Here is a 21,186-nt window from a genome sequence, read left to right on the forward strand (position 1 = left end):
GCTGCTGTGGATATAGTTGAGAAAATGTCTTTGTGGTATGGTGGAGCATCCTTTGGACATATTCCCAGAAGAGGTATCGCTGTGTTTTGAGGTAATACTATTTCTGCTTTTCTGAGAAAGTGTCTGAGCAATTCCCAAAGATGAAAGGACCCAGAGGGGACAGGGATGCCACAAGAGGACCAACATAGTCAACTAACCTAGACCTGTGGAGGCTTACAGAGATGGAAGCTCCAACCGAGGATAAAGCATGGCTTGGACCTGGACTCCCTGTTGGACTTGGGTAGCCAATGGGCAGTTTAATTTTCCTGTGGGTTCCCTAGTGAGTTGAGTGGGTGCTGTTTATGGCGTGGACTCTTTTACCTGTTTTTGCTCACTTCTCTTTGGTGGGGCTGCCTTGCCTGGCCAAAGTGGATGAGGGTGAGTCCAGTCCTGATGAGACTTCACGTGCTGGGGTGGATTAGTATGGGGGTATGCTCCCCTTTTCTGAGGATAAAGGGAAAGGCGATAGGGGAAAGGGAGTGGGAGAGGGGACTGGGAGGAGAGGAGGGAGTGGGCTACCATCGGGATGTAAAGTGAATATATAAATTTAAAAAATAAATTGTTTATTTGTATAGAAAAAGAAACTCTTTTTGTGCATTGTATAATGTAGTAGATTGACTATGCAACACGCTATTCACTTTTGGTACATTTGGAAAAAAAATGAACTAATTGTTTGTTTTTTTTAACCTCTAACTCCTGGTCCAAAGAAGAGTGTAAGAACCTGCAATGTTCAATGCTGTTATCAGAGTCCAGTACAGAGAACGTCAACACACAAGACATTCATGTCTCCATATTTTCTACATTATCTATGTGTTATATACTTACCCTGTTAAGATCACCTCTCATACTTCAATATAGCCTCATGTTATCTGTATCATTTGGCAAGTTAAAAAGTAAAGCATTTGGAATAGTTTATCAAATAAACTTAGTCAATGATGCATTTTATAGTCAAAGTTTGTAGTTCATAAGACTCACAAAATACTTAGACTATGACAATTGCAGAAAACCATTGCAGGATATGTTCAATAAGAATCCAAACTGGTATCTCAGAGTCATTTTCATTTTCACTGATGATGAAGCTCATTGAGCATTTCTTGAAGTGTTTCTCCACTATTCAATAATCCTCTGTTGAGAATTCTCTGTTTAGCTCTGTGTCCTATTTTTTAAATGGATTATTTGGTTTGTTGGTATTTAATTTCTTGAGTTCTTTATATATTCTGGATATTAGCCCCCTGTCATATGTAAGATTGGTGAAGATCTTTTCCTATTCTGAAGGCTGTCATTTTGTTCTGAGGACAGTGTTCTTTGCTTTACAGAAGCTTTTCACTTCCATGAAGTCCAATTTATTGATTGTTGATCTTAGAGCCTGAGCTCATGGTGTTGTGTCAAGAAAGCTGTGTCCTGTGCCAATGAGTTCAAGGCTCTTCCCCACTTCACAACCATCAGAATGGCTAAGATCAAAAACTCAAATGACAAACCATGCTCTAAAGGTTGTAGAGAAAGGGTAACCCTCCCTCCTCCATTGCTGTTGGGAATGTAAACTTGTACAACCACTTTGGAAATCAATCTGGCACTTTCTTAGACAGTTAGGAATAGTGCTACCTCAAGATCCAGTTAAACCATTCCTAGGTATATATCCAAAATATGTCCAATTACACATCAAGGACATTTGCTCAAAAATGTTTGTAGCAGCTTTATTCATAATAGCCAGGATCTGGAAACAACCTAGATATCTCTTAACGGAGGAATGGATACAGAAATTGTGGTATATTTACACCATGGAATACTACTCAGCAACTAAAAAGAAGGAAATCATGAAATTTGCAGGCAAATGGTAGGAACTAGAAAAGAAAATCTTGAGTGAAGTAACCCAGAAACAGAAAAACACACATGGTATATACTCACTCATAGGTGGTTATTAGACATTTAATATAGGATAAACATACTAAAATCTAAGATTCTAAAGAAACTAAATAACAAGGAAGACCCTAGGGAAGATGCTCAATCCTCATTTAGAAGGGCAAACATGATAGACATCGGAAGCAGGAGAAGACAGGAAAAAGGACAGGAACATACCAGAGAGGGCCTCTGAAAGACTCTACTGATCAAGATATTGGAGCAGAGGCTGCAATTCATATCCAAACTTTGGGCAGAATGCATGGAATTTTACAAAAGAAGAGGGAGATAGAAAGACCTGGAAGGTACAGGAGCTCCAAAAGGAGACCAACAGAGCCAAAAAACGAAACAAAACAAACAAAACATGAGTCTGGGGGACCCTGAAGAGAATGATACTCCAACCAAGGACCATGCATGGAGATAACCTAGATCCCCTGCTATGATGTAGCTCATAGGCAGCTCAGTCTCCAAGTGGCTTCCCTAGTAAGGGGAGCAGGGGTTGTCTCTGGCATGAACTCAGTGGCAGGTTCTCAGAGGGAGACAATGCAGCCAGCCCTGATGAGACCTGATGGACTAGGGTCAGATGGAAGGGGAGGAGGACCTCCCCTATCAGTGGACTAGGGGAAGGGCATGGGAGATGAGGGATGGAGGGGGGGGGTTAGGAGTAGAGGAAGGAGAGGCCACAGCTGGGATACAAATTGAATAAACAGTAACAAACGATAATAATAATTAAAAAACTGTATCATTAAAAAAACAAATAGCCAGAGGTATTTCGGTCTTCAGCAATGTTGTGCCTCTTGCAGGTTTCCTTATGCATAAAAGACAAGTCAGCTCAGGCCCTCGGTGAATAAAAAACAGTTCCTCCTGGGCTTGCTCTTGAATGAAATGCTGGCATGTGCAATGTTAAAAAAATGTAGATTCTTTTATTGGAATCAGCCAGTCCTCCCTGGCACTTGAAAAGAAGTGAACACTCCATTTTCCAGTTAACAGAGGGCAAATAATGACATGGGAAATGAGGGGTTTGCTGTTTCTGTTCCTTCAAGAATGAATGAAAAAGTACTGTTTTTCATGCTAAAATTCTAGAGCATAGGTAATGTGTGAGCCCTGCACTAAAATTCTTTATTTTCACTAGTTTTTCATAAATTTTAAGCTCTCTAAGTTCATGACTGTGGAAATGATTATGACAAGAGCTTACCTGGTTTATTTACATTGTTTGCCACAATCACAAACAATTTTCTATAAAAACCCGAGAGGAATGAAAAGGTATATTTCCGCTCACTGTGAAGGTGACAGACAAGTTTGCTCATCTTGGGTTGTCACTGAGAAGAAATACACACCATAGACTCTTATTTGATGAGGAAAGCCTTTTCCATGTTCAGTCCAGGGGTTGTTGGCAGTCAGAGCAGTTCTCTGAGTTCTAAAGAGAAGGTCAACATTAGAAATTTATTAACTGAAATTTATCAATTAAAACGACACAGGAGGAAAATGACAGTAGCACACGCTTAGAACACAGTGTGATGATTCAGTTGTAGTGGAAGGGAGAGGGGAGGAGAAGAGAAGCTGGGGGAGAGAACAGGGAATCTGGGTACAGATTTTGTGAGACTGTATCTCCAACCAAGGACCATGTATGGAGATAACCTAGAACCCCTGCTTGGATGTAGCCCATGGTAGCTCAGTATCCAAGTGGGTACCCTAATAAGGGGAACAGGGAATATTTCTGACATGAACTCAATGGCTGGCTCTTTGACCTCCCCCACCCCCACCCAAGGGAGGAGCAGCCCTGCTAGTCCACAGAGGAGGACTTTGCAGCCAGTCCTGAAGATACCTGATAAAACAGGGTCAAATGAAAGGGGAGGAGATCCTCCCCAATCAGTTGACTTGGAAAGGGGTAAGGAAAAGATGAGAGAGGAAGGGTGGGAATGGGAGGGAACAAGGGAACGAGATACAGCTGGGATACAAAGTTAATTAACTGTAATTAAAAAAATAATTTAATTATAAAATAAAAATGCTTAAATACATAACAATTGATAACACCTCTTTTACATTATGGTTGTGTGTGCAATCGTGAAGATAGTCAAGTGTCTAGCAAGTTGAAATGACAAAGAATTCCAGTAGCATAAGTGGCATTTCACATTAAGTTGCAAATAGTAGCCAGTAAGATGGAGACTCAAAAAGCAGATACAGACTGCATTTTCTATAAAAGATCATACTTATATTTTGGTATGTGTCTGAGTGTTCTGCCTGCATATCTGTATGTACATAATGTCTGCACCTGGCCTTTATGAAGGCCAGAAGAGGGCACTGGATCTCCTGGAATTGGACCTACAGTTGATTATCAGTCATCATGTGGATACTGTACCTGGGTTCTGTGCAAGATCTGCATATGCTCTCAATGGCTGAGCCATCTTTTCATCCCCAGATAGAATTTTAAAACATATCAGTTCAAATAGTACAACTAAAATTAATACATCTACAATCAATAAGTTGATATTGTTCCTCACTCTAACCATCAGGACACATGTCACTCTAGCCTCAGCAGCTTCTATGTACTCTCTGCTGTAGTAGATATTATAACACATATCTTAGCTTTGTGGCATATAAACACAACCCTTTAGAAAATTTAGTGGAAGAAGATTCTACTTACTGAGGTAAGATAAAAACCCACCACAAGGTAAAGAATTCTCAGAACTTGACATAAATTCGGAAAAAAAAAGGTCTTAAATACGTTTGACCAATAATATGTAAGTTGGAAAAGCAAAGTTAGAAGAATGGAAAATAAACTGTGCTTCTAAAAAGAGAAACATACCATCAGAATGATGTTCCTGCTTCCTTAGGTTAACCACTTAACACAAGCTCAGTAAAAATGCCTCCAGAAATTCTCTGGAGCTCCATCAGTTTAGTTTAATGGTCATGTGAAAGGACAAATAAAACAATCAGGAAAACCACTGAGGGGGGATCGCAGAGGTAGACTGCTAGTCTTAGTAAATGTTAAAGCATATTAGAAGAATGCATGAATTGAAAAGTAGGCTGTACTGGCTTGACTGAACACGCTAAATATAGAATAAAATACAAACTTCAGAAATAGTCCACTGCACACAGAGTTTATTAGATAACTGTGACATGGCCAATGGATGAAATCAACACAAGTATTTAAACAGAGGGTATTGAGACACATTGAATCCATACAAAATTTCATCAGCTCTGTTGTGATAAATTCTAAATGTTTCAGAGCTATACTTTTAAAGCACTAAAAGGTCAAAAAACCAGAATGGATTAATAAATTTCTCTACAAATTGGAAGTGAGAAAAGACTTAATGGCAAGAGGAGGAAACAAACCTAAAAAAGGTGCACATACTCCATGATTTCACTTGTATGCTTTTGTGGAAAAATCAAACTAGGAAACCAACAGAGATCACCAGTGGCTGAGTGAGGCTTTTAGGAAGTTGGAGGAGCTGAGGGGAAGAAGTAGGCCATAAAAAGAACATGTAACTGAATCATTCGCATCACTTGCAATGCTTTGGCCATGTTTGTGGGAGATGGAAGATACTGAGCGACAAAGATAGGGGATTCTGTATGCTCTGCTTAGTGAATTTTTCAGTACTTTTCAAAACGCGCAATTTTCTAAAAGCAAATTTTTTTCCTTGTGTTTTAAGAGATAGACATATATCTATATTCTACTTGAACACTGCCTACAAATCAACAAAAATGTTGGTAACTGGTACCTATAAAACTTCCTTTCCAGTACCTCTGAGACCACAGAGGATGGCTGTAACCCTTGAATTTCCTGTGGTCCAAACATTCAGTCACACATTCCATCCTCCTATCCCCCCGTCCCCTTTTTTCCCTTTTATATTTTCAACTTTATGGATGCCTAATGGAACCATGGAAATGGAATACTCAGATGAGAGGCTCTGTAGCGTAATAATTTTAATGAACTTCCTGTATCACACTAACTATACTGAACTACATTCATGCCACCTCATGAAAGTATTCCTAAGAAAACTTTAACTGCTAAAAATTACCATGGGTCAAACTGCTCTCTGGACTATGCATAAATTTCTAAGGTAAATTGGACCAGCCCTAAATATCTATGCAGTGTGACCCTACCTAAGTGTTAGTTGCCTGACCTTTTAACCGTTATCTCGCTGTCTTCTGTAAACAACAGTCTCATTGCAGATGTCCAGAGCTGCCTTTCTGTGTACTTATAATTGCAGTTTTCTGTCTTTAAAAACCCAGACAAACTGAAGGTCAGGGCTGTGTCTTGTTATTCTGCTTGGGACAGCTCTGCTGGCAGTTAATAGACTCTATTCTGCTTATTCAGGCCTTCCAGGAGTTTCTCACTTCAGGTATTCCATAACATAAGGAGAATTCACTCTAAGTTAAAATGGCTGTGTGTTTTTCAAAGTGGGAAAGAGAAAAGTCAAGGCTGGGAAACCTAGGTGAGTCACGGAGGTCTGACTACATAAGAAATAATCTGGGAGGGACCTCACCCTTTGATTCTAGCATTCCAACTGCAATCAAAAATACCTCAAAGCAGAATCTGGGATCATCACTCTTGCGTCCGTCCTTGCAGACCAAAAATAAAATAAAAGATAAAATGGAATCACTAGACAGAACCCACATGACAGGTGCTCTTCCATTTGTTGCTATCACTCATTAGTAAAGTCAAAAGGACACTGAGAACATTTCATTAGCTACTGACTCCTGAGAACAACAGCCGGATGCTTGAAATGGACACTCGTGGGCCTCCAGAGACCCTGCCCACCCTCTATAAAAGGAAATACAGCTCTTGACAGAAGAACTTCAACAATTCTGAGATGCTGAGACATTGCCCAAAGGGCAGACAGAAGGAACGTCAGGCAAACCAAAGTGGATCTTATCCTAGCACCATGGAACAATGGAGAACAGACCACCAGGCAATTGATTTGAGAAGATCAGCAATGTCTTCTGAGAATGTTATTCTGCAACAGGAGAACAAGTTGTATGAATTGAAATGATACCACACCTAGTATTTTGCCTTTGACTGTAACTCCAACCCTAGAGAAGCTTATAAATTAGGGCCTTAAGTTTGAGGCCTAATTCAGGCTTCCTGATGAAACCCTGTATCAAAAAAGAAAAAAAAAAAAAAAAACAAGATGGTGCTGGTTGTGCTAGTTCTTCCAAAGTAATCAAAACCCAAATGTTACAAAAGAATGGTTCTTTTGTATAGTTACGAGACAATAAATGTATCCTAACCTCTGTTTTCACTTGCATTCTGGTTATTACATGTGTTTCAGACATAGATATATTTCACCTCAAGTCTGAAGTGTTAAAACAGAAAGTAGACAATTGTAATTGGCCTGGAAAGAAAGGAAGATATTTTGGAGACACATGTGTTCCCCCATCTCAGGCTGTGAAAACAACGCACCTTACAAAGTTGCAGTTTCCCTCAAAGTGAGTTGTTTTCCAAACTAAAATCCCTTCACTGTGTTTTAACAGACAAGTTAAAAGGACTTTTAAAAAGTCATATTAAATGGCCACCAGGAGGCAGATATCTGTTACTTATAATTTATCAAATGTTTACACAAATCTAGATTTGAAGATAGAAATGTGGAAATATGGAAACAAAATATGATTCAATTACTTATTCTTACTTGAGATGTATGAACACTGGCTTAGTTATTGTTAAGTAACTTGCTGTTCCTATCTGAACACATTAATATTTACTACAGGGCAATTACAACTGATGTTTGATGGACCAAAATGTCTAATGTATGAAATTTGTGTACAGCTAAAGAAAAATACTTTTTTGTTTTATTATTGCCATAAATAAATGTAAAAAATTATGTTTTTTTTTTCTAGTTGAGTAAACAGTTTGATAAGCATCATATCTTAGTTTTCTATTGCTATGAAGAAACATCATGGCCAAAGCAACTTTGGGAGGAAAGGGTTTATTTATCTTACAAATCACATTCCATTGTGGGAAGCCAAGTCTGGAGCTCAAACAAGGCAGAAACATCGAGGAAGGAACTAATGCAGAGGCCATGGAGGGGTGCTGCTTACTGGCTTGATCCTCATGGCTTGCTCAGCCTGCTTTCTTACAGCACCCAGGACCACCAGCCCAGGGATGGCTCCACCTACAATGGACTGAGCTCTCCACCACCAATCACTATTTAAGAAAATTCACTCCAGGCTTTTTCAGAGCCCGAGTTTATGGAGACATTTTCCCAGTTGTGCCTCCTTTATTTTTGATGACTCTAGCTTGTGTCAAGTTGACATAAATCTAGCCAGCATACATCAGAATCCCTGTTTATGCTGGGTGAGAAATAGGCTTTAGGATTATCTTGTTTTTTAAACATTCCTCCTCCCCCCAAAAAAACACATTTCCTCAGAATACATGATTACTTTGCTCATGTTAGCTATATAATTAATGATATATTTTAAAGTAGATATGAATTTAAAGATAGCTTTTATGATAGTTTTATGATTTGGCAAAGAAAATGTCAGCCCCTGTTCCATCCATAAAATCTATTCTATTTGCTCCTGAAGGAGAACCACGTGTTCCCTCCAGTCCCTTCCTCTATACCTAATCTCTCTGGGCCTATGGGATGTAGCTTGGTTATGACTTATTTAATGGCTAATATTCACATCAATGCATACCTTTTTATCTTTCTAGGTCTGTGTTACCTCCCTCAGGATGCTTTTTTTTTTCTTTCTTCCATTTTTCTGGGAGTTTCATGATTTAGTTTTTATTTTTAGCACCTTTGTATAATACACAACATTTTTCTTTATCCAATCTTCTGTTGAGGAACATCTAGGTTGTTTCCAGTTTCTGGCAGTAGCAATAAACATGGCTGAGCATGTGTGTGACACTAATCTTTGGGGAGCGTATACCAGTTTGGACTTGTGGTGGCAGTGATTACCCCAGACCACTTTGTCATTGCTAATGGATGACTCAGGGGAATTCTACAATAATTGAGGTGAAAAACACTCTGCACAGCATTATTGCTTCTCTAAACTCTGCATTAGACAGCACTTGCTCTCCAATGACTCAGTTCTTTCCATACTTGGAACAGACTTGATATTAAATCACGTCTTTGCAAATTAAGATTGGTGTCCCTTTTCTGTTTTCTTTCTTTCTCTTACGTAATTCGGGTAGTAGTTGAGAAGAAAGTAGCCACCGTGTACAACATGATAATCAAAAAGACAGGAAGGAAACTGTGCTTGGAGGATGGAGTCCAGCAAACAGCTGCGTACTCTTGACTGTAAGAACAATGAAGAGATCAAATGAGGGAAAGCGGGAATATATGAGTAGGAGGAAAGGAATGTGGAAACACAGTGTATGTGAGGAAGCCTGAGTGAGAAACTGGTGGTGAGAGGCAGGTGGGCTGGGTGGGAGGAAGACAAAGCAAGAAGGAAGACAGCTGCCATGGGACAGTGTCAGATTGAACCAAGAAGGGAGGGAACAGATGGCCATGTTTTCCCTTTCTCAACTGTAAGTGCTGTCTTCGCAAAGTCAGATTCATTCAAAACATTCTCTTATGGGCTGGAAGCACACGAAGTATTGTCTAAGAGCAGAGAAATAAAAAACTCCATTGTAAAGCAACTCCAACAAATGACAGGCCAAATATCTCTGTGCATTCAGTGTGTCTAAAATTTGCTTGCTTGGGACTTATTATAGTAAGGAGCTTTTGAGTTCAAGCCATTTTGTTGTTGTTTTGTTTTCTCTTGATGAGTACAATTAAGATACATCTTGATGGATGATTATGTCCTAAATTTGTTACTGGGAAAACATCCATTGAAGACACTAAGCCTGAATTTGCTTAGTGAATGTTTTTCAATGCCTTGAATTTTGAGGAAGACAGATGGTCAACAAGATAAGCACCTGTTATTTCTTCAGAACAAAGTTGATGGGACCAAAAAAATTGAATGGTAAGTTGGAGTGAAAGTTGAGAAATTGTAGTAGAGACAGAGAGAGAAAGAGAGTAGATCTAGGAATTCTGTTTAATCTTGTATAGTTAAAAAAAAATTGAAGTCTGAGCAGGGGTCTGTTAGGATGACATCCACGCACCTCATTGAATATGTAGATTTCAAGCTAACAGCTACTTGAAGTCTTCACCCTTATGTTCTAGTCCAGTGGTTCTCAATATTCCTAGTGCTGCAACCCTTTAATACAATTCTGCATGTTGTGGTGACATTTTCATTGCTACTTTATAACTGTAATTTTGCTAATGTTATGAATATAATGGAAATATCGCATATACATGATATGCGATATGTGACCCCTGTGAAAGGGTCATTTAACCTTGAAGCAGATCCTGACCCACATGTTGAAAACAGCTGTTCCAGTCTCTTTGGCATGAGAAGGTACTCTGCAGTCTACCGAAAGAGAAACCTGGACACCAACCCAGCCACAAAACCTTCCAACTACAGTCTGCCCTGCCTGTAAGATGTGATGGAGCGATGGTTGCGCAGAAGCTGTGGAAGTGGCCAACTAGTGTGTAGTTTAACTTGAGACCCATTCCATGAGAGGGAGTGCATAGCCTATTCTGTCTGGATGGCCAGGAACCAGAGAATGAATAGTGTAAATCTAGGGCAGAACCAAATACAACTGGCAAAGTACATAAATAAATACATAAATGAAATTACTTCTAATGATATTCCACCACACTCATAGATCTGTGCCTGGTCCAGTCATCATCACAGAGACCCACAGTCAGACATAATGCAAAGAGAGTCTAAATTGGAAGTCTCCATTTTGTTCCTCCTCTTGGATTTTGTGGAACCCCCGCCCCAGCTGCAAAAAAAGAGGAGGAACAGATTTAGGAGTCAGAGGGAATGGATGATGCCAAGCAAACATGGTCCACCAAATTAACTAAGCAGGGATCAGATAGGCTCAAAGACTGAAGTGGCAAGCATGAGGGCTGCATGGGTTTGCATACATGTTATGGGTGTTCATTATCTTGACTTTTTTGAGAGACTCCTAAGAGTGGGAATAGGTGTCTCTGACTCTTTTGCCTATTCCTGGGACTCTTTTCCACCAATTTCGTTAGCTTGTTAGCTTTTGCCTTATCTTACTGTATTTAGTTTTGTCATGTTTGGTTGTTGTCTCCTGGAGGCCTGCCATTTTCTGAAGAGGAAACAGAAGGGGAGTGGATCTGGGAGAAAGAGGAGTGGGTGGAGCTTGGAGGAGTGCCAGGAGAGGAAACTGTGGTTGACATGTACTGTATACAAAAAAATCTATTTTTAATTTAAAAAGTTGAAGTCTGTTACTGGTTTTACAGCATTTTCATCTATGTGATCTATGGATAATAAAATGGGAACTAGGGGATGGAATCCTGGGGATGAGCAAGATTGTACCAGATAAGGAGCCTCCTGATAGTCTGGGTTAGAATGAAAATTAAATCTGGATGGACCTGGGCGTGGATTACTTTGTAGGGCCTATGCTCCCTGGTGCATTTGTGCAAAGGAAGGTGGCATGTGGTTGGAAGTCATGTTGACATGAAATCATTTTAGTAAGACTCTACAGAAAGACCATCTGAAATGAGCACTGCTGTATTCGTTGATGGGATATACTAGATTTAGCTTTGGATAGGCAGATGGGTATGAATCATTTCATCAGTCACATGGGTTCACAGCTTTTTCCGGAAGGGGAAATTAAAAAGAAATGTGATGAGAAATCTAAGTATTGGTATATTTGGATCCTTGATCTGGATGATGTTTACCTGACTGTGTTTTCTCTAGAAAAAAAAAAAAAGCGTGTGATTATGAGTATATGTTTGGTTTAAAATTTTTATTATGGGTCTGGAGAGATGGCTCAGTGGTTAAGAACACTGTCTGCTTTTCCAAAGGACCTGGGTTCAATTCCTAGCACCCACATGGCAGCTTACAACTGTCTGTAGCACAAATTCCAAGGGCTTTGACACCTTCATACTAATGCATGTAAAATAAAATTAAATAAAATATTTAAAAAATTTTATGTTTTAATACAAAGTTTAAAAGTACTGAAACTTGGGATTCACATACAGTTAAATTAAAATCTGTATAGGCTGGATTCCATTCCTCATATGTCTATTTTTAATTTAAACTCTAGAGAATGTGAGGTTACGTGTTTGCTTTTTATTATTGTTTAGTTGAAAACATGGTTACTGTCAACCAAGAACACCGACTTAAATTTTAGTCCTGGTTTCAATCCTCCAACTACATTTCTTTGGGCCATTGTGTGACTTGTATGAGTCCCAGATTTCATTTATAATGAAGCCAAGTATTTTCACCCATTTCTTTCCTTTCTTTTTGTGCATGGGCCATGCTGTGCCCTTGCAGATCGGAGTGCAGCTTGCAGGCAGGTTCTCTGTCTCCATCATGCGTATTCCTGGGGACGAACTCGGGTGTTCAGTCTTGGCCCCAAGCATCCTTACTCACTGAGCCACCTTGCTGGCCCTCGATATATATTATATATTCTCTTATTTTACAGTTACTTTGAAAAATAAATGTAATAAAATCGAGCATCTGGTCCACAGTCAGAATAGAAAACTCTTGCCCAGAGGAAAGGCACAAGACATTGATTTCATTCCTATGGGGAAAAGTAATTCCTGTGAAATACGTGTTGTCATCAGTGGAGTGGGGTGCCTTTAGAACAGGAAGTGTGGATCAGGAAAGGATGGGAAGGAAAGGAGCGCTTTCTGAAATTTCTTTGGGTTTTTCAACTGCTGAATTCTTAACCTTGAAATAACGCAACTTTCCTCTCTAGCACTTAGCATACCTTAAAAAATTTAACACCCACACACGGAATTCTTTCCTAGCTGTTACAGGCATGGCGTGGGTTCTTCTGTGGCCCACAGCTGTTGCGTTTCCATGTGCCCTGACTTCTGTGCTCTGCACTCCAACTCATCTCCTGGAGTGAACACATCAGACACAAGTCTGCCATGCTCAACTGCTTTTGGGTATTCTAGGCTAATCCTACAAGGATTTTATGTTCCTTTTCAGTAAATCATATTCTTAGAAAGTCTATGATATTTTCGTTTGAGTTTTATAACATCCTTTCTGGAGATCTCTCTGACTGAAGTGTTTAGCCCAAGGAGGTAAGATACATCTGTCTTTGGCTAGATTTAATGTGGCAAACTTGGGAGAGTACAAGCTACAGGACTTCCACAAGTAGATTTAATGCGGTCATTGTGTATCAAAATGTCTTTATCCTAAACTTTTCATTTGTTTCATACTGTTCTTTAACATTTTATCTCCAGAAAACATAACAAATCTGCAGATATACATGCAGCATGGAGTTTAAGGTGACATTTAAAAGTATTTATTTTATTGTAAAATAAAAAAAAATGTATTTTCTGCAGCAAGGCATGTAACAGAAGTCATCAGTTTCAACTATCAACTTTATGCCTGAATTGCAGTTGCTACTAATCAATCTGTAAATAAAGTCTGTCTCTTAACTGTGCTATGAGCTCAGATTTTATTTACAAATACTTAACGTGTCTAACAGATAATGAAGATACAAAGATAAGTAAAGAGACAATGCAGTTGATGCTGTCTTTTATACATACTTTATTCAAAGGGTGAGATCCATTTGAAGGAAAACTATTAGAGAATAAGGAACAGGGGACAGCTAATTCCTTACAGTTGGCTATTGGAAAGGGGAATCAAGTCAAGAAGATTCTGAACTTTCTGTTTTTGAGAAAAGATGTAGGGATGCATCATCTGAAAAAAATAGTGACATGTGTCAATAACCAAGAAGACAATTTTAAGAATAGGAAAACGCTTTCCCACATCAAGGAATTATATAAAATATGGTATTTTTAAAAAATAAATAACTGGGTTTGCTTTGTTTACATGTTTTGGGAACTCCATGGCCAACTGTCCAGTAGGTCAGATGAATGCAGTGATTTGTGCATTGGCGATAAGAATGTGTGACTTATTACTGTGAATGTGATCCTGATGGTGTTGGAGTGGAGACTGAAATAGGCAGGAGCTGGTAGAATGCTAGTTGCCCAAGGATTCATTTTTTTGCTGCCCCAACCCCCCAAACGCATACATTCCCAATAGACAGACTACCCCAGAAGAACAATATCTCATAGGAAACTAAAGAATAAAAAAAAAAAAAACTAGTCAAAAAGAATGAGTTATTGGAAAGGAAGTAACACTCAACAAGTAGGCACACTTATAAAAAAAAAAAAAAAAAAGGCAAATCAAGCATTTTGTTTAGACCTAACTCAGAGAACAATGAGGCTGCAGTTTCACCAAAAGCGTGAATGCTGCTGAAAGGACGATGGTACACTGTTATCAGCCGTCCCAGAGAATGACTGCTTGCTGCATTCTACAGGATGGCCTCAGTCGTCTCCTGATAGCTAGGCTTGAGGCTGGGGCTCCCTATATGTGGCAAACACTGCATATGAAGAAATGGGTGTTGTTGAGACTAAGGATGTAGCCACTAATCATAATGCGGAGGTCATGGTCATGGAGTAAATCCCAGAAAGTGTTATGCTGGAGAGAAGATGGATTTTGTGGAATATATAGATTCACACTTTAAAGAAGACATAGTGTTCTGTTGTACTCTGTCATGTAGGCATCAATTAAAATTATGCAAACATTTTTATGTTTTAGTCTTCTGTACCGGTATTACTTCTTTAATTTCTGTGTTTCAGAAATTTCAGACTGACTGACACTATGTGTCTCGGAGTTATTCATGGTGAGAGATGCTGCAAGTCAGGTTGAAGAAGGCTAAGACATCAGGAGGAAATGCAAAAAAACAAAGCAAAATGAACAAACAAATAAACAAACAGACAAAACTCCAAAAATCAAAATCACAATTTTGAGAAATATAAGGATTGAATCTAAAGGGGGATCATGAAAACTTGAGAATATTTTTGAAAGATGAAAGTTAGTAAAAACCACAATTAACTTGTCTTCTACAAAGGTCATCAGACAACTAACAGTTTCAGATGAAAGAATAAATCTTAGCAGAGAAGGAGGAAGCTTTCCTTTTCCTTTGGGAATCAGACATGTAGTAACTAACCATGTCAAAGAGGCTAACAATGAGTAAACATTGCTAGAAATATGTAACATCATCTAAAAGGTACATTAAGATCAGAGCAGAAGTTTTGGTTGATCTTAATTGAATGGGCATGGAAAAAAAAAAAAGAAAGAACTTGAGGGCACAGAAGAACTAAACTAATGACCCAATCTGGTGCTGAGGAAAGTGCTGAGGAAAGGCTCAGTTTCTTGTGGAGAGAGATGAGAGATGGGGTGCAAACCTATTTAGTATGGTACAGTAAGATTGTTGTGTTAATTTGGTTTCACACCTGGAAATAGCCAGGATTTCCATGCCTAACATCCTAAATTTGACATATATAAGGAGTACAGAGGGAGAGTATTTCACAGGTGTGTTTTGTTTTTGTGGCTTGAATAAGACAAATTTTAATATTTCCAAGGCCCTTTGGTCTCATGACTTCTGATCCTGACTTACAGTTGGCTAGTATCACTTAAATCCCATGGTGGTTTCTTCTTGGTCTTTTCTATCTGATGTGATGAAAGTATTATCACTAAAAGAGACTAGCACAAAGATAAAGGAAGGTCTATTCAAATACCTCCTACCACCAAATGTCATCCACAATACAGTGAAAACAGGTGTATCTGTGACAATGCCTGTCATTGCTGATTCATCTGAAATCCTTGCAATGGAGGGGGCAATTTGGATGCTTCATGCCTTGAATGTCTAGCTGAGACTTCTCACCTGATGAGAGCATGTAGGAGGAAAGAAAGTTACCAAAAATCATGTAAGAAGGTAAAAGTTTTAAACACTTTTATCATGTTCAAGTGCTTTCTGTCTCAGATAAGTGAGTCAGAAGCATACATGTGATATTGGCACTTCAGACTTGAGCACGGGTTGCTTACGGCAGAAGGAAACATTGAGGAGGCTGGGCTACCAGAACAGAATGGATCAGAACTTTCTAGGGTAAAGGATGGGGAAATGAAAGCCAGAGGCTTGGAGAAATGTGCAAGATGGCTCAGGCTTTGAGTTTCTCTTTCACATTCTCTTTTTTAATCCTTTCTCAGGCACCAAGTATCTTGTATACAGTAAATAAATACTCTTGATAGCCTGCATTTCAGAAAACACGTGTTTTTAATGTCAATTATGTGAGCATGCAACATTGCTAAATACAAAAGTCATAGAAGCTCATAGATGACTTCCAAGGCTGCCACTCTTCAGTTCAAGAACAGTTCTGGGCTTCTAAGACATCATCCGTTATGGATCCTTTCTTCTTTTTATTTGATAACTAGACATTTTTTCCTTACTACTGCAGGATTCATTCAGAAGCTGTCCAACAGTTAGATTTTTTTTTTCTTATTCCTCTGAGAAGAGATAGAACTGTCATTCGTTTTCTACAATGGTGTCTTGCTGCCATGTTTGAGGAAGACTCAGTGGGAGGGCATTGACAGTAGGCTATTATGTTAGTATTTCCTGAAAACTGAAGGTCATAATTTCTGTTACAGAGTAGAAAGCATTTCTGGTAATTTAGGATGAATATGTTTCGACAGAAAATGCTCTCATTTGAAAAAGAGGTAAATTCAACAGTTTCTCACTCATTGTTACCTGCTAAAAACTTAATTTTTTTTGTTTCTTAGTAATTAAATAAAAAAAGCATAAAATAATGGTACACTGACATAGCAAACACATGTAAATTTACAGCTTACATGCCAGAAGTAAACTGTTGAAATAAGCTATAATCGCATATTTAAAAACAAGTAAACAAATAAAAACAAAGGTAGGCTTAGCCACGAATGCCATTGCCCCTGTTGCAAACCTCAAGAAAGGCTAGTTCCTTTGAACTCATTTTTCTTCTCTATAGAGTGGAAGGTGAACAAGTGTATGTTCATAAGTTTTACATACAGAGAAACATATTGTGCAATTAGCTCTCACTTTATAAAATGTGGACTGAAAATTCTGTTGATAGATAAGCAGGGGCCCAAATTAGCTTTCTAATCTTGCAAAAATTAGTCCTTATTCACGTTCATTTCCTAATGTGTGAAAGGGAGGAAGGTTGAAATCTAAATGGTATTTTTGAAGAGATGAAACAAAGGGTTCTAAAATGACTCAGTTGGGATAGTTAGCCAACACCCTTTGCTTGGGTTGCCTGTTCTTTCACATGTCTCTGCAGATTAGTTCCCTATGAATTATTATTTTCTTTCAAATAACAGGTTTTAAATGAAAATAAGGGGGGTCTATGCACTTTTGCCAATCAAAATTTATACGATGGGATACTTAGAATGTTTTTTTTTCCCCCTTCCAGCTTGAGAAAACTTCTGGGTTTGAATACAGTACATAAAGTAGTAGTAAGAGGTCAAACTAAATCAAAAGCTCCATATGACTTATCCATTTAGCACTACTTATATATTTGAAGACAAGCATGGCACCACATGCATTTGTAATAGTATATCACACGGTGAAAAAAACCTGCCACACAGACTCAGCACTGGTTCTGAACTTTTACAAAATGCACGTGAATTCAGTTTGAAATTCCACAGCTTTAAAAATGAACTTCAAATCCACAAGAAAGCTACCAGGGTAGTTAAACAAGGACATCGAAACTGTTGGATATTGTCAGTAGATTACCAGAGATTGTCTGAAACAGGCCAAGAGGCTTCTGTTCACGGCTTTGAGTCTATCAACAGGAAGGTTCCTTTCAATTTTTTACTAGCCTCCAATGACTGAGATCAAAGCAAGGCCTCTCATACTTAATGTATTTACTACTGGCCTATATCCAGAAAGACATACTTAACATTTGCTTGTTTTTCCAGAAAACGTCCAGTTGGGGACTAAGTGAGATTCACGTACTTCCAGTCAGTAAAAAAAAAGCACTGTATAGGAAGATGTGGGCACAGTCACCTGCCACGCTGTCCATAACTACAGAGACAGGCTGAGTTCCCATCATACCCACAGACTGCCTGTTGAAAAAGCTGCTCTTTTCTTGACCTGGAACTGCATCTGTGCCCTCCAGGCCACTTACGGGCTCCTTCGTCGTGAAGGCCTCCTGTCCTCTGTTATTTGTGCCATACTCATGAACCCTGGGCATCTTACCGGAACCTTATTTATCACCAAAGATAGTTGGTTTCATAATACTGACCAGAGGGGTTACACAGGCCACAGAAATTTTTCCATACAAGAATTGTGATGTGAAAACACAGCATAGGCCATCAACAGTGTCAGTAAAAGTGTGGTGGGGTGATAATTATTATATCAGAATGCAATTCACACTCATTTGTAAAATTTTACAAACATTAAAAAATGCATAATAATGTCTGATATGAAAGGGCTGAAAAAGGACATGGGAGAACATAGCATAAGGGCTTCACTGTATGGACTGCTACCCACAGGATTGTGAGGAGAACTCTTTCTCCACAAGCTGTCCTCCAGAAGGGAATAGTAGCGTACATCAGTGTGAAAAACTGACCCACAGAGCACAAGGTTTTCAATTATTAGTATCAGCTGGCTTTCTATGTCTGCCTTGTCAGTTCTTAAAAATTCTTATAATGAAAAATTAAGATATTACTTGAAAGTACTTATTCAGAAATAAAAGCAATATTGATAGGCAGAATTCTTGTCTGTGAGGATAAGAAGACTGAAATCAGGCAAATTCACATTAATGGATACTTCCAATTGCTTGTATAATAAAGCAAAGGGGTCTCAGTGAGTCTGGTGGACCTAATCATCAGCACACAGTCATCAAGAGGAAAGTATTGTTTTACAAAAGTGTGTTCTGCCCTGTGCACGCCACAACACTATGGAAAATTAAAAAGGCAGCCCTTTAAAAAATGAGTGGTATAAAATTCACAGTAATGTACATCTTTTTTTTTTTTTTTTTTTTTACATAAGCAATCAAAGGGCAGTGCTGAGCAGGTATACTGTACGATACAAAACAGTGTAGATAACACAGCACTAACACACAGGGACATAGCGCTAACTGTGCTCTCTGGATGGTTCTTTTACTGGGTGAATACTCCAGCCAGAGATATTTAAACTCTGGGGTTCAACCAACCCTTTTCAATTAGACACAATTAAATCCTCTGACATCATGAGGGGCCAGATGCTACACAGGAATCGTCAGCTAGGTCAGTGCTACTCTCTACAAGCATTTCATTACACGGTCAAGTGAAAGGACCCATACAAAAATGATATCCAAGCACAGGCCAGGTGATTTCAACCATTGCTCATGACAGAGGTCGGGAAAAGGCTGTCTGCAGACACAGGCTCTGCTCCCACTTTTAACATGGCAACGAACAGCTTCTTGCCACACAGCACAGCCATTTTCTTCCCCTCTCTTTCACTCAGGACAGCAAATGCATCCAAGCACGGCCAGGAGATTTGCCACATTGTCAGGCGTTGTGGATGGTCAGAGTGGAGTGTTAGCTTTCAGATTTGGCTGTTTCTCCTTGGGCTTCCCCACTTTGTTCCGTGGAGCTTCTCTGTCCATCATCTTCACCTTCTGCAAGAGATGACAAAAACAGAGGGGGAAAAGAAACGCTCATGTTTAATGACTCTAAGCTCATCATGTTGGAAACTTCAGACAAAGCCTGAAAATCATATAGAGATGTGTGTTTTCTTGGTAGTGCTCCATCAACAGCATTTGTGTAAGCCCAGCACTTTCTGTGACATCAAGAAGACAAAAACAAATCACTTGCGAAATGTCCAGAGCTGTTAATGACTAGCTCTGTGAGTGGAAAAAGGAAATCTCATGACCAACCTCCTCCCTCATAAATGGGGTTTTACAACCTATAAACATCAGACATGGGATCACGACCTGACTCTCAGATTTGAAGAAATAGTTAAAATTTAACTTTCCCATTATTTGTAGAATAATACTTTCACTCTATCTTGGGTCAATTAACCCATGTGCCAGCTCTAGTCAGTCCTTCAGATATCTGCATTTGTCTCTTGGCTACTGCAATCAATAGGCCTGGGCAGACAAAATCACTTGTAGTGTTGCAGCAACATGAATTCTGTCAGTATTTTCTGAGAGTTATTCATAATTCAATTGAAAAAAGGTGGACCAGCCGTAATGCCCCCCTTGTATATAATTCTAAAAGAATTTACCACATATTCTTTTTTCTTGAAACGGATCTTATCGTGCAGTACAGGCTGGCCTCTGACTTCTTAACCTCCTACCTTCATCTCTAAAAAGCTACAGTTTGAACTGTGCATCACCCTTCTTGGCTCTATCCTTAATTATTTTGAAATGAAGGAAGGAATGAATTTAATTGATGCGCATGGGTGCCTCTATCTGTGCCTCTTCTGTTTGCTTCTCTATCTGTGACTTGCCACAGCATGCATGTCACAGCCAGAGAACGGCTTTCAGAAGCAAATTCTTTCCACTTACTGTGGGATCTGGGATAGAAGTACAGTCATCTGGTTTGTGCAGGAAGCATGCTTACTCGCTGGGTCACTTGGATTGCTCTCTCTCCTTTATTCTTATAATCTACAAGCTAACTGTCTCATCATACTCCAGCGACGCTAAGTATTTTAGGAAAGTAATTTTTCTACATGATGTTTTGTCATAGCATAGCCAGACAATGTTTACGATTTTTGTCATACACTAGTTTTTATTATGAGAAGCCTTCAAAATGTGCAGAAGGTCTGGAGGTTGGGTGTATAGATAAGCAGAGAATATGGGAGTCAGTGTATGGGAGACACATAAACAAAGGAAAGGAGTCATATTTGGGCAGATGACAGACATTGGAATACTTAAGGATGAAACTGACTGCATAACTGAAAAATGGGAAACCCATTGCCATGAGAACTGGAGCTTTCTGGTGTTTGAGGACACTTCTCAAGACTTAGCATTTCATTGCAAACAAAGATGTGGCTAAATGCGGCTTGTAACTAATCAAGGAGAGTGATATTTCTCAATATATATTATAAGGAAATAGAGACAGATTGAGGAAGTCCCTCCAAATTTTAGAGATATTCATTTTGCTTTTTTTTAATGTAGATATTTTTATAGTTTAGACATGTTGAAGGCTATTATTTGTTCTTTGCTTGGAGAATGGTAAAGTCAGAGTTTCCTTAGTTCTAGACTTCATGGTTTGAAAAGAAACTAAAATATTTGCACAGGTTTAGATAATTGGAATTAAAATGCAGAGTTGTTTACAAAATAAGATAAGAAGATATATCTTCTTTTATATTTGATATAGTGATATATATTGAAATATATTTGATATTTCAGATTATATAATTAGAATGTAGTTAATGAAGATTCACATCTTACTTTT

At 38.8% G+C, this 21,186-nt stretch overlaps 1 protein-coding gene across 2 annotated transcripts in view; it reads right to left on the bottom strand.

The window, feature by feature from the left end:
* Positions 1–16,096: 16,096 nt before the first annotated feature.
* The window catches only part of Pkia (cAMP-dependent protein kinase inhibitor alpha), an 89,744-nt gene continuing 84,654 nt past the window's right edge, over positions 16,097–21,186 (bottom strand). For both annotated transcript variants that reach the window (XM_055603603.1, XM_055603602.1), the window contains one exon: positions 16,097–19,403. In XM_055603603.1, the coding sequence (XP_055459578.1) occupies positions 19,324–19,403 (80 nt within the window). In that variant the 3' untranslated portion in view covers positions 16,097–19,323. The remainder of the gene's footprint in view (positions 19,404–21,186) is intronic.

This window comes from Psammomys obesus, unplaced genomic scaffold, assembly GCF_907164565.1.
Source record: "Psammomys obesus unplaced genomic scaffold, mPsaObe1.curated_primary_1811, whole genome shotgun sequence".
Classification (NCBI taxonomy): Eukaryota; Metazoa; Chordata; class Mammalia; order Rodentia; family Muridae; genus Psammomys; species Psammomys obesus.